Source organism: Manis javanica, chromosome 7, assembly GCF_040802235.1.
Source record: "Manis javanica isolate MJ-LG chromosome 7, MJ_LKY, whole genome shotgun sequence".
NCBI classification, from domain to species: domain Eukaryota; kingdom Metazoa; phylum Chordata; class Mammalia; order Pholidota; family Manidae; genus Manis; species Manis javanica.
The window spans coordinates 1,041,185-1,054,986 of NC_133162.1; the positions used below are offsets into that span (position 1 = coordinate 1,041,185).

At 56.7% G+C, this 13,802-nt stretch overlaps 1 protein-coding gene across 3 annotated transcripts in view; it reads right to left on the reverse strand.

The window, feature by feature from the left end:
• Positions 1-7,465, reverse strand: part of INPP5A (inositol polyphosphate-5-phosphatase A) — a 176,150-nt gene extending 168,685 nt beyond the window's left edge. Inside the window, exon 1 of one of the 3 annotated variants that reach the window (XM_017659853.3) lies at positions 7,065-7,456. In XM_017659853.3, coding sequence (XP_017515342.1) covers positions 7,065-7,139 — 75 coding nt within the window. In that variant the 5' untranslated portion in view covers positions 7,140-7,456. Of the gene's footprint in view, positions 1-7,064 lie in introns of all 3 variants that reach the window. The other 2 variants (XM_073240094.1, XM_073240095.1) reach the window with 2 other exon arrangements.
• Between the last annotated feature and the right edge of the window lie 6,337 nt (positions 7,466-13,802).

Here is a 13,802-nt window from a genome sequence, read left to right on the forward strand (position 1 = left end):
GCCCTTCACATCCAGGGGCCAGGGAGGGGAAGCTGCGGCACCAGCATCCCTTCTAGGGAGCCTGCACACTGCTGCCCCGCTCAGAAGGACTGATACTGACAGGCTGGTCCTCGCACTCCAGTGCTTGCGACTCAGCCATCACACCGGCCCTGCAGAGCTGCACAGGCCCTCTGCGGGGGGAGAGGTGGGTCAGCGGGAGCCGGGGGGGCCTCAGCACCAGTGTCCTTGCTCCTGCCCCACCGCACGTGCCTGAAAGCACAGTGCTCTCGTCCAGGCAAAGGGGCCTCTCCCCTTGTGGGCAGTGCTGGCATCCTGTGGGCCGCTGCAAGAGAGAGGGCAGAAGTATGCCGGCCCCAAGCAGCCACCCCTGTGGATACAGTCAAGAGTTTGCAAATCCATTATCAGTATGACAGACTATCCGTCTTGGTGAGATGCCTGTTATTTAAAAGCAAAGGCAGAAAAGAAGCAAAGGACAATCACGAGACTCCACTGCACCCAAAATCAAACGGACAGCCGCAAGCTGGGCCCCAAGCTCCCACAGAGATGGGACACGTGCAGCTGCTCGGGAGAGCAGGTGGGAAGGTCCCAGAAAAAACAAACGTTCACTGACCACATGACCAGCCCTGCCCTCTCGGGCGTGGACCCAAGAGCCATGAGCACCATGTCCACACAGACGCACACGATCACTCACGGCAGCCCAGCTAGAAACAGCCCATACCTGCCACCTGGTGAGTGGACGCACGGCAGCACCTCCCGCTGTGGAAAACCACGCAGGCAGTAGAAGCTAACCCAGGACCACAGGTCCTCCAAGCCACGTCCATGTAAAGGCAGGATTCCAGAGACAAAGCAGCCTCCTGGGGCTGAGGACCAGAGGGCCGGGAGCCACATGTGTGCAGCAGGCATGGCTACACAGCTGCAGGCACTTCCTGAATCCACTGAGCTGTGTGGTGCCTGCCACCCTCAATGGGACACTCAGGAGGAAAAAGAAAGCCCAGTAGCCTGCAGACCTGCCTCCACCACGGGCAGCGGCTTTGACACACAATTCCAGGTGCTCACCTTTCCCGGGAACTTGAAGGGACCCTGGCCCCCCACCCTCTGACAGGGGGCATCTGTGGCCCTGAACAGTCACAGCCCAGGAACCCAGTAGGGTCACAGCCCTGACGCCCTGGGGCCACTCTGCTGAGCAGGACCCCAAGTCCCACCCCAAAGCTGCTGCCCAGAAGCCAGGGCACCTGAACCGGATGGAATGCGATGGAAGCGACGGGAAAGGTGAGACTGTGCCGGAAGCATAAAGCTTGTGATTAACTTGGAGGAAGGAGCTGTGCCCAGGAGGAGAGCAAAGCCCTGCGGCCTGTGCAAGAAAAAGAGCAGCTAGGGCAGAAGCTCAAGGACACAGCAGCACTTCTCGTCCAGGCCACAGAGGACGGGGCTGGGGTCAAGGCGAGCAGACGGTGGCCAAGGGGCTGGTACCATGCACCCCAGGGCCCAGGCAGAGGAGCGGCGGGCACAGCGGGTGTGCCAACTGGGTCTCAGAGACCCCGGGGGGAGAGGCAGTGGTGCTCTCGGGGCGGTCGGACACTTGGAACTGAAGAAGGGCCTCCCCTAGTCATCTAAAGCCTCCCTCAGCAACTCTTGAGAGATGAAAACAGGAAACACCAAGGACGAGGATGAGGATGGGCAGAGGGCGCCGTGCTGAGCAGGCTGATGGGCGCTGACATACGGCCTGCTGGGACCCAGGGCCTCAGGCAAGGGGACAGGGCAGCACACATGGCCTGCAAACAGATAGCTGCCACGTGCACTTCAAATTCCAAACCACATCAAAGGCAGGCCTGACATGGTGTTTGTGAGGGCTGAAAGGAGGCACGCAGGGGGCACACACGGTGTCCTGACGCAGAGGAAGAGGCGCGTAACCATGCTGGGCTCTGGACAACGTACTCATTTCATCCTCCCGCAGTGGGAATGGGTGGGTTCCCATCTAGAGCCCCAGACTCAGGCAAACAGACCCAATTCCCACAAAGAGGGTGTATGGAAATCTCAGATCAGAGGCACTGATGCCCCCCTAAAGAGAGCTGAGACACAGGCCACCTGTGAGACAAGGGTTCTGGGGGTGCACAGAGGCAAATGTGCAGAGGCCCAGCCCAGCTGGCCCCAACCCCTGCACCCGGCACAGCAGGCCTGCTCTGGGGGCCGTGGGGGACAGCAGACACTGCTTTTCAGAAATCCGGACCTCACGGAAGGGACTCTCCACAGCTTCAGGACACTGGCCTCCCGCACCCGGCTTTCCCAGGCACAGCTGGAGCGATCAGGCTGGCCCCCGACCCCCCGCGCTGCAGGCCCACCGGCGCTGCAGGCCAGGCTCCGGGTCTGCCTGCCCCCTGCTTCCTGGGTGTTGTAGGGAACCAGTACTTAGAAGTCTGAATCCAAGGAGGGTTTGAGCAAAGATAACAACGAGTTCTGAGAGAGCATGGAGGGAGCGCAGCCCTAGCAAGCTAGCAGGGCAGACACCACGCGACATGGTCCGCAGTTCCTCAAAAGGTCAGACGGGAGCTCCCCTCCTAGGTATGTGCCCAGGAGGAACGGACCCATCCAGGAATGCTCACAGCCCCAGCACTCTCAACAGCCAGAGGGGGAACTGCCCAAATGTCCATCAACTGGGGACCGCATAGCCCACTACGGCCTGTTCTGCGCGCACAACTGCACTTGGTCACGAGGGGGCAGAGCAAGGCCCCGCCCCACCACACCGGGCACCACAAGCACCAGGCCGAGTGAGGGGGGCCAGACCCAGGAGGCCGGGGGGTCCACTCTGATGAAACGTCCGGAACAGGCAAACCCCTGAGATGGAGGTTGGGCCACCAGGGACTGGGGGCCTCCGGGGAGGTGGACGCAGAGTCACCAGGGGAGGGCGACAGCCAAGGCACAGTGTCTTCTTCAGGTACAAAAATGCTCCAAGTTGGCTGTGGTAACAGCCGCACAGCTCTGTTAATACGCCGAGAACACTTTAAGTGGGGGAAACGCAGCATGTGAACACCGTCTCAGTAAAACCACCACCAAACAAGCCCTTGAAGGATTCGAGGGGTCCACAGGGCCAGAGGCCATGCACAGTGGGAAGTACCAGTACCGACCCTGTGCCCTCCAGCACGGCCTCGGAGCTGGCAGGCAGGAGAAGGGGGAGGGAGCTCTGCGCAGCACGGCAGTGGGTGGCCAGGAAGCCCTACAGTAGCCGAGGTGGGACGCAGGGCTTGGGGAGCTTTCAGGGTGGGACGGGAATGAAGACAGAGGGCGCAAACCTGGCTGCACAGGAGAGAGAGGGGCACTCACCCACGGCTCCCATCCCTCCCGCTCGGCTTGAAGGGGAGGGGCGGGTGGCAGGCAGGCACCTGCCGTCTGGATGGCAGGCCTCACTGCAGACTGTCTGCAGAGCCCACTTGCACAACTGTTCTGCAATCCCTGGGGAGAGGGCTGCTCAGGAGTTGACCAAACAAAAAGGGAAGCCAGCTAGAAACTGACATTTAGCTCCAAATGAGCAGCCAGACAAAGGCCCTGCAGGCAGACACCCAAGAGCAGGCTGTGCTCTCAGAATCCTACCACTTGGCTGAGTCTCTTTCCCAAGAAACAGCCTTACCATGTAAGGGTGGGACCCAGCTCGGAAACCACTGGCTGCAAGAATTCACCTTCACGGCGCCCTTCTAGCAGCAATGCAAAGAACCAAAAGCAGAAACTCAGTGGTCAAAAATCCAGCCGTCTCGAGCAGAACAGGTAAGTAGCTCCAGCCACCTCTTTACCTACCAGGCACATGGGCAGTGACAGCAGGAGCAGTGGGGATTAAAGAACAGCCGGGGGCTCTCTGAGGGCAACTTGGAGAAGCCACAGTGACCCCGGCTGGGTCCAGGCCCCCAGCCAGGAGGACGTGCATTCAGGTTCAGAAAGGGCCGCCAGCCAGGACGGAGGGCCTCGGAGTGCAGGCCCAGGTCTGTCTGGTCAGGGGTTCGCTAGGTCACAGCTATGTTCAAAACACGAGGCGAGATTTCCCTTCCCCATTCTCGCTGTCTCCTGAGTGACCAGGACAGCTTTCCAGAGGGTGTCTGATGTATGAGGCGGCACGGATCCGACAGCTTAGGTGACTTTCTGGGTTTCAGCTTTGCTCAGTTTCTGCCTCTTGGTATGGTTCCTACTGGTGCTTATAACTCACATATCTGGGACTCCTTGGGCTCCTCCATGATTCTGAATCATTTAGGGAGTAAGTGTGAGAAGCAGCTACGTGGCACAGCCCCTCTAATGCCACGCCAGGGGAGCCGTCAGAGGCCCAGGTGGGGACGAACGCAGCTCAGCCCTTCAGGCACACTGATAAGAAAAGAGCAGCCTGCCAAGAGGTGGCCCAAGTGCGGGCTGTGCAGCCACCCGTGCTCCGGCCATGTCCAGCGTCTGGATGGTGGCCACCTTGCGGGGTGGGGGGAACAAGGGGAGACCACAGGTCTGCACAAGCAAAAGTGTGCCCCTGTCCCACACACACACAAAAGGAAGACAGCGTCTTCCCAGCACACCGGGCTGTTTCCCACTCACACGCCCTTCCTTCTCCAATTTGTGACCCTCCTGGAAGAAGCCAGTGCCCTGGCCACATCTTGGAGTCCAGCTTCCGTGATGATGACACCGGGCAAGAAAGCCCTCCTTCCAAGGCCCTGGCCAGCGGACAGTGGGCCAGTCAGCACTGGCAGGTGTTGTGCAGTCGCCAAGCAGGCCTTCCAAAAACTCCTATAAACCAAGGAATTAAAACTTCCTTCACTCCCGAACCCGCTGCTCAACAGCCAGGCTTCTCCCCAACAAGCGGACAGCACCAAGTCTCAACCAAGAAGGTGCCCCTGAACACAGCGGGCCGGAAAACGCCAGCCCAGCTACTTTCCCGTGCCACTGCAGGAGGGCGGCTCCTGCCCCTCAACACTGGGACCCACACGTAAAGAAACCTTGGGGTTACAGACAGATGCTTCCCTACCAGCCCTTAGGTCAAAAGACATCTTGCAGAATTCACCTGGGCACTGCAGACCTCAACAAATGTTCCCCCCAGAGGTAAACCTAATGAAAAACCCCTCACACCTTTAAGAAAAAGGAAAGTTCAGAGAACACGTTGCTGAACCCAGGTAATTAAGTTACCCATTTTAATGTCAACAGAGAGAAATGTATATACCTGAAACACAACAAAAATGCTACAACTCAGAATCAAAGATTATTGGAAAGAATGTTTGCACAGCAAAATTCTTTTCCCTTTGAGACTCAAATGCTCCACCATGCTTAATTTTCCTGACATTTCTGAGGCTCTGAAGCCACAGCTAACGGATCTGAATCATCTGAGCAAAACCATGTTACAGAGGCATGTTACTGGAAAGCCGAGAATAGAATGCTAAATATACAGACACTCACCCATACTGGGCACTTTTGTACAAAATGATCAAACATGAAACTAGATAACGTTGTCCATAACAAAGTCAGAGGGAAAGCAGTCCACCTCCAGCAGGGAAGTATAATACATGGGCGCCTGGAAGTTAAAATATAAAAACACAAAAATAGCGCCTTCCGTGTATTAACAAAATCAAACCTAGCCTTTAAGAGTGAACTTAGCTACTGAGACCCTTCACCCACGCTCGCTGCTGACAAAGGCAGGCTCCGTGAGAAGAGCCTTCTCCGGAACCTAAGGCCCCTGTGTATCAATGCCTCACACCTTGAAGCTGGCCCACGCCCGCTGCCCACCTGGTAAGGCAAGGGGCAGGAAGCGTGAGGCTGCCACAGGCTCCCTCTGTGCCATCTCCCTTTTTTCTTAAACAAGCACACCACTTGGAGCCGCATTCTGCTGTATTTGGGTTGGCAGTGTAAGTACCAACAGTGGGGTGGCACTGTGGCTGCAGTGCCCAACTAGGTCAGCCTTGTCCTGCCTCGGGCACCAGGGCCTGGTCCTCATCTCCCAAGGGCCACCTCGGGCGCCTAGATGGGGCATCCCTAGAAGGTAAAGGCCTTAGGTAGTAACATCCCTTTTCTGGCCTTGAGGAGTTTTGGGCACCTTTCTCTTTAAAGCCCTCCAGGTCTTTTTTAGAGAACTAGAAAGATACTAAGTCACCAGATAAAATGAGGGCGCCTACACCTCCCGGGTAGTGACCACAGATGAGGCCAGCAGTGGGGCCAGGGCCACAGAAGGTCGGAGTCAGGAGTCTGAAGTCAGGAGTTAGGGTTTAGGGACCAGGGTTGTGGCCAGCTTTGGAGCTTGGGGCCTACGGACTAGGGATCTGGGGTCAGGATTTGGGGACCTTGGACAGGGATTAGGACTGAAGTTTAAGGACCTGGGTTCAGGGCTTGTCTGGGGTTTGGGATTCAGCCTAGAGTTTGGAGGCCAAGGCTAGGGACTGGGATTTCAGGATTCAGAGAAAAAGTTCAGGGGACTGTGGTTTGGGGTACTGGGATTTGAAGACCAAGGTTCAGGGTCTGGGTCCAGAGTTTGGGCTTCAGGGTCCAGGGCTTCGGGTTCAGGATGCCAGTCCAGATCCCAGGGCTTAAGAGTCAGGGATGGGGATCAAAATCTGGGTTCTGGGGTCCCAGGGCTCAGTTTAGGCTGAGGTCCAGGAGGCCAGGAGTCAAGGCCAGGGCTGAGTTTCAGGGCCCAGAAGTCTGCATCTAGGTTCTAGAATCAAGGGTCCCAGCATTCCGGGTTCAAGTTTAGGATCTTGGGGTTCAGGCCTGGGTCCTAGTTCGGGTCCCTCCAGGTCCCAGGGTCCATAGTACAGGGCTGGGGTCCGAGAACAGATCTCAAGGCTCAGGCACAGGATCCGGGTCCGGAGTCAGGGGTTCAGGATTGGGGTCTGGGTCCAAGTCCTGAGATTCAGGGCCGAGGGTCAGGGTCCATGTCCCGGGGTTCAGGGCACAGGTCGGGGTCCGGGTCCCAGGGTTCGGGACAGGGGTCAGTGTCCAGGTCCAGATCCCGGAGTTCAGGGCCAGGGTCGGGGGTCCCGGGGTTCGGCCGGGGCCGGATCCCAGGGTCCGGGGTCCAGGGCCCGGGGCCGGGTCGGCCGAGCCGCCGCACTTACGTCGTCGAAGAGTGAGCCCACGTTGGCCGTGACCAGCAGCACCGCGGTGCCCGAGGCGGCCGCCTTCCCCGCCATCGTGGCCTGGCCGGCGGCGGCGCTCGCTCGCGAACGGCCGGCCGGGGTCTCTGCGGGCCGCGGCGTCAGCTGCGCCGGGGGGCGGCCCCGGGGCGCATCGCGGGCTCGGCGGGTCGGGGCGGGCCTGGCCGGGTCGGGCCGCACGCTCTCGCTGCTGTTGCTCTGCGCCCCGCGCCCGTCCTCTGCACCCGCGCTCACCGCGGCCCGCGCGCAGCCATTAGGATCACCGCCGCCAAAGTTCCCGCAGCCGCTGCCGCCACCGTTGCCGTCGCCGCGCAGCCGAGGCGAGTCCCGCCCGGAGCCCGGGGGCGGGGCTTGCGCGGGGCGGGGAAGGCGGGGCCTGGGGAAGGACGCCTGCGCGGGCCGGGGCGGGGCATGCGCTGGGGGCGGGGCCTGCCCCCGGCGCTCCTGCGTCGGCCGGGGCGGCTCCCAAGACGCGCTCCCGTCAGTCAGAGGCTGACCGGCCCCGCGCCTCCCCGCCCCGCGCCGAGGCGGCTCTCTGACTCCGCCCTTTTGTGTGACGTCACGGCCCGGCTCGGGAACCCGTCTTAAAGGGGCGGTGCGCTGCTCAACCCAGACGTCTTCAGCCAGGGGCCAGCGGACTGAACGCGTGACCCGCGCTGGACCCTCGACAGTGGGAGGCACGACCGGAAAGTTTGCTTACGTGTTCCAGGACCGCGCGGCCGGCCGGCCGGCCTAGAGGGAATCGGGGGCGGAGGCGGAGCTGGGAGCCGGGCCCACGGGGACCCCACTGGAAAGGCCGCACGTCCTGATGGCTACCTTTCAAAGGTAGCACGTGACCGCCAAGCTGAACTTGAAGAGTATGTTTCATGCGGCGTCACCGACAGCGGACCTTCCTAGGGAATGTTTCGCGCAGAGGTTGGGGTCCTGTCCAGTGTCACGTCACCCCGGTCTGGAGCTGCGGCCACGCCTGGCACGTGGGGTTGCGGGCTCAGTCTAGTACAGAAGGTGCCACAGAGAAGACACAGCCTGTGTCCCTGGCCAACAGCCACCGCCGGCGGCACTGGGGACGGACATCCTGGCAGGCTTTGTGGGTTCCCCTAAGGGGGCCATCACGTCTCCGTGTTAATCCATCTCGGGATCCTGCCCACAGCAGCCTCTTAGTCTGACCACCAAAATGCATCTGACCTAGAAACCAATGACCAAGTAATTCAGCAAGTGTGGGCAATATGCTGAAATTGTACCACCCCTAAATTCATAGCTTGAAGCCCCAGCCCCCAGTGTGTCTGTATGTGGAGATGGGGCCTCTAAGGAGGTCATAAAGGTGGGGCCCTCTTCCCGTAGCATTAGTGTCCTTATAAGAAGAGACCCCAGAGCATTCACTGTCTCCCCACATCCTCCACCCTGACAAAAGACAAAAAAAGAGGCCCTGTGAACACACAGGAAGAAGGCTGCTTCTGCAAGCCAGGCGAGAGGACTGTGGACACAGAACCCTGCAGGGACTGGAGCTGGGACGTCAGTCTTCAGAGCTGAGAAATAAATGTCTGCTGTTTAGGCTGCCCTGTCTGGGAGAGCTTCCTCGTGGCAGCCCAAACCTGCATACGACCGCATCTCATTTTCCTCTTCCTCGGTCAGTCCCTTAGTAGAAACAAACACAGGAGCATCGCGGGGCTGGGAAGCTATGGGATGTGGCCTTGCCTCCTCACCTCCCTGTCCCCCCGCCCAGCACCCAGGCAGGAACACACACAAGCCACTCCCTCCGAGACGGCCCCTAAATTAGGGAAAACGAAACTGGAGAGCCTGGCCTGCGCTCCCCGCGTCCCTCAGACGCAGGGCATCCCTGCCCCCGGGCCTTCCTGGCTTCTCACCATCCAGGGGCTACTTTGCCCCTCTGAGCTCTCTCCATACCACCAGCAGGCCTTCCCGCCTGGCAGACACCCTGGGCCCCTTCAAGGAAGGATCTGCGGCTCGCAGTCTCCGGCTGAGCCAGCCGCACCCCACCGCTGGGCCTCCCCATCCCTGCTTGAGCCTCCCCTGCCGGGGTCTCGCCCTCAGCACAGTTGCCCTACAGTGTCTCACTGTCAATCCCCCTCTTTTGCCTCCGTTCTAATTCAGTGTCCAGTCCCCCAGAAACTTTCCGGTGAAGTTGACCCAAATGACCCCCCAAAACAGGGGCTGCCCTGGCAACCACGACATTCACACCTTTCTCCCCCTCGCAGCGCAACCCTCAGCCTCCTATGCCGACTCCTCCCCGGGCTCCACCCGAAATCCTGGGTCCTCCCTCCTGCACGTACCTCTTGAGACCTCTCACCTGCCCCTTCCTCTGTCAGACCCCCTGGCCCACCCACGGCCTCCCTGCGCCCCCGCACACGGCCCATCTCACTGTGGAAAGTAGGCCTCTCCCCTCTCGTGCTGACAGCCTCCCCTTCCCCGCCACAGGGATGCAGGCTAAAGGCAGGCAGGCCTTCTGCGGTCTGACGGAGGGTGACAGAGCCACACAGAACACTCAGCGAATATGAATCGTGAACCAGTGACACGTCAGAGCCGCCAGCAAGCCTGGGGCCAGGGCTGCCCAACTTTCAGAGAGATCTTGGACGCTGACATCACCTATGTTAAAAGCCATGTTCATAAACCCAAAACAAGGGGAAGGCTTGCCTCCCCTGAACGACCTTCACCTTTGGATCATTGACCCATGTCTCTGCTTCCTTTGCCAAAATAAGTTCTGCAAAGCCCGCTTACAGGACTTCAAGAGGAGGCCTGGCCCGCCTGGCATCTAGATGCAAGCCCTCGGTATGTGAGGGCCCAGAAGGAGTGCTGGGGACAGCCGGAGCTGTGACGTGCATTCCTCGGGAGGGACCGGTCGGCTCCCGTCCAGCCAGCCTGGCCAGGTGCTCTCCAAGCATCTGGTAAACAATATGCTGTGAGCTTTTTCGAAAAAGGACTCTGCATTAGCCTCTAGATATCACATCATTACTTTTTTTTAACATCGTAACCAATTTATTTATGGATTCAGATTATCCAACAGTTGAGAGATCCACAGCTGGGATTCCTCCTCCCCAACAGCTTAAAAGTCAGCAGATAGATGGATGGGATTAATAATCAATTTTCATCACTCCTGCCAGGTGGTCAGCCTTATTCCACCATAGAAGAACGCTGCATTAAATGACTTAAGTTACTTTTCTGTAGGCAGAGCCTGGCTGGGCACACGGGCATCCAGGGCTCTGTGCTCTTCGTCAGGGGCTGGACTCGGCCACTTTAGCCAGAGGCATCTTTGTAGTTAGTAAGTTAATGGCAACTCGTTGCTTGACCCCAGGATCATCTGGGAAGAGGAGAATTCTGTCCCTCTGACCTTTTTGGGTACTTTCCTCCATCATCAGCTTAGTAATAGCTATTACCTGGAAGGTGCCAGTTGTGTAGGAAGTGTGTTAAGATTCTTATTTCTAGTCCTCAAAGAGGTCTGACAAGGTATGTATCTCTGTTTCATAGATGGGAAAATGGAAGCTTCAGGGTGACCAAGCTGGCCAACTTCACACAACCAGTAGGTACAGGGCCTGGGCACCAAGCCCAGCTGGCCCCCAAGGCACTGGCCTCAGCCTCCATCCATTCCCTCATTCCCCTCCTCATTCATCTGTTCATCTAGCAAATATTCACCTGGCACCTTCTCTGTACTGTGCACTATTCTAGACACCAGAGACAAGATGGTAAGTGGCCTCAGGAAGCTGAGATTCCAGCAGGAGGCCAGGCAAGAAATGTGTGCACTTCGTGGGTCAGTCAGACTCAGGGGCATCCTGCCAGCTTACTGAAGGTTCCCTTATAAGTCGCATGCACACCACAGCACATTGGAGCACTCTGAACTGTACACAGAGTATGGCAAGGAGGCACCCTCACTGCCACTTTCACCCCGGATAAACCCAGCATGGTTGTGAAGGATGGCACCCCTGCCCAGTGTCTGTGCTCAGCCCCACACCCCGCCCTCTCATCATGCTGTACCCAGTTTTGACCCCTTATTTTAAAACCCTGCATTGTAATGTAGGTGCTTTCTGATATAACTGGAAGCTCCCTAAATGTCTCTGGTGCCTGTTCAACAGTCCCCAGTAAGATACATGTGGCTCATCTAACTGGAGACACCCTCCCTCCTGCTATGAATTCAGGTTCTTTCCAATTTTGCATGAGCAGGTCAATGGTTACAGAAAATGCATCTGACAAAAGTTAACCGTCCTTTTTATGATTAAAAGCTCTCCACAAACTAAAAACAAAGGGAACTTCCTAAATCAGATAAACTGCACCTACAGAAAATGTACAGCCAACATCATATTTCATGCCGGCAGACTTACGACGTGCTGCCTGAGTTTTGGAAACAGGCAAGAGCACCCACTCTCGTTCCCTCTATTCAATGTCAGACCAGAGATCCTTCTGGGAGATAAAATAAGAGGAGGAATAAAAGGCACACGGTGAGGAAAGGAACGACTAGAACTGCCTCTGGTTTCGGGCGACGTGAGCATCTAGAGGGATGTGTACGACACGCTGCCGAATCAGTGGATTCGACAAGGTCACACCAAGCCGGCACTCATGACTTCAGTTCAGGTTATGCCAACAAATGAATTTAAAAACAACTTTCCAGTTTTAGAGGATTGGCTTATGTTACTGTGCATAAGAAATGGTTCATAAACATTACGAAATGGTTCATAAACATAATTCATTTCCTTTTTCAAACATTCAAGATCAACCTTATTTAAGGACAACTTTCATACAATAATGTGCACCTGTGTTAAGCAGGCCATTCCAGGAGCTTTGACAAATGTACACATCCATCTGTCACCTCCCCAGCCAAGGTGTGGAATTTTTCCTTCCCTCTGGAAAGTTCCCTCGGGCTCCTTACACTCAGTCCCACCACCACCCTGGCCTGGCAACCAGTGACCCACTTTCTGTCCGCAGAGCACAGCGGCCTTTTTCAGAACATTGCATAAATGGAATCATATTCTATGTACTCTTTTGTGTCTGGTTTCTTTCACTCAGCTTGGTGTTGTCCCCCAACACTGACATGTTTGGATGTGAGGTTGGATACAGGGTCTCCCCCAGGCCTGCCGGTTGTGCCATGGAATATATGGGCTCTGTGGGCTGTCATCTTTCTAAAATCCATGGGAAACATTCTGAATCCTAAATACCATCTGGTCCCGAGAGGTTCAGGAAAGAGATTGTGGAGCTTTAATTGTAAGGGTGCATGAGAAAGCCGACGGCATTCAGATATGCACGTATTATTCTTCAGAAAAAGCACATCTTGAAACAAAAGAAGGGGCTGCCCTTCATCCTTCCCTGGCCCCTGGGGGGACTGACATGCTTTTCTTCATCAGAACCTGCCCACACTGGGCGCTGGGGCAGTTCGTGGCACGCAGCAGGCTGCCTGGGTCCTTACCCACCCCGGGAGGGGGCCGCACCTGGAAACAGTGCACCCTCCAGCAGCAGGCAGCATGTCTCCCAGGCACCCAGGGGTGGTGGTAGCAAGTGAGACATAATCCTGCATGAAAGTGAATCAGTCATTCCGTGGAGCTGAGCTGTGGTGCTGTCACCGCACACATAGGGTGAGAAGGTACAGTTTGGGAGAGGAACTTCGTGGGTGGCCACGCCTTCAGTCTACAGGGCCACCCATCTGCTTTCACCTGCCTCAATGTGTTCTCTTCTTGTTTTTAGTCAACCCCATGAAACTAATGGCACCCATAACTGTTCCCAAAGGGTCTGAGGCAGACCCACCCAGCCTGAGCTGGCAGTCTGGACCCCTGGACCTGCGCTCTGAGAGTGCTGGCCGTTCCGGCGTCCTTTCCAGGGAGTGAGGGCATCTGCAGGGTTTCATTACGTCTGGCTTTGGAGGTGATTAGGAAGTGATTTTTGGTTTCCCACTGCAAAGTCTTGGTTGCCTCTCCAAACAGATGCACGTGAGAACATGGGCAGCCTGCCCTTCCTGAACGGCAGCTAATTCCCCTCCTTCGGCAGAAACAGATGGTTGACACAGGCAATTTGTTTACAGAAAATCATACAGGCAGCCAGTGTGGACACGTACTGTGACGGAGGCAAGCAAGTGCCACCATATCACTGCGGCCTGTCCACAGTGTGTCCTCTGTGGTGACACCACCTCTGCTCGGGGACTTGTCCTCAGCCAGGCACTGGCCCTTCATGGCCAGAAGGACAAATAGGTTCCAGAACCATCAAGAACCCGAAACCACACACAATGACGGGAAGATGATACGAGGAAAATCTCTGAGTTGGCGGTGTTCTTTTAAAGTTGTCAAAGTTTCCAGGGTTGTGCCAGCTGGTTTTGAGGGCAGAGCAAGAGGCTTTTATTTTCTCCTGATGACCAACCAAGTTTTGAAGAAGGGTGGCTTCTTGCTCCAGTATCATCATTGATGGTTTTGGCAGTCGGTAGCCTCCATCTTTCAAAGATTCTCAACTCAACTGTGATTCCTATTTTGCAACTTTGTATTTATGAAATCAGCTTTAAAAAATACTCATCTTCATTGTCCGTTGTCGGAAGCTTCAGAAGGCCTCAAAACTATCCTAACATTGTCTAGAAAGAAAACCCCCCACAAGTATATAAACAACCCTTAATGCACAGTATTTTGTGAGCCCAGGTCTCTCCTCTTTTCTGGGCTGGGTCTGCGGCTTTCTCTGTTGGTGTGTAAGGACACAAAGCGTCCTTGCACGAGGGAA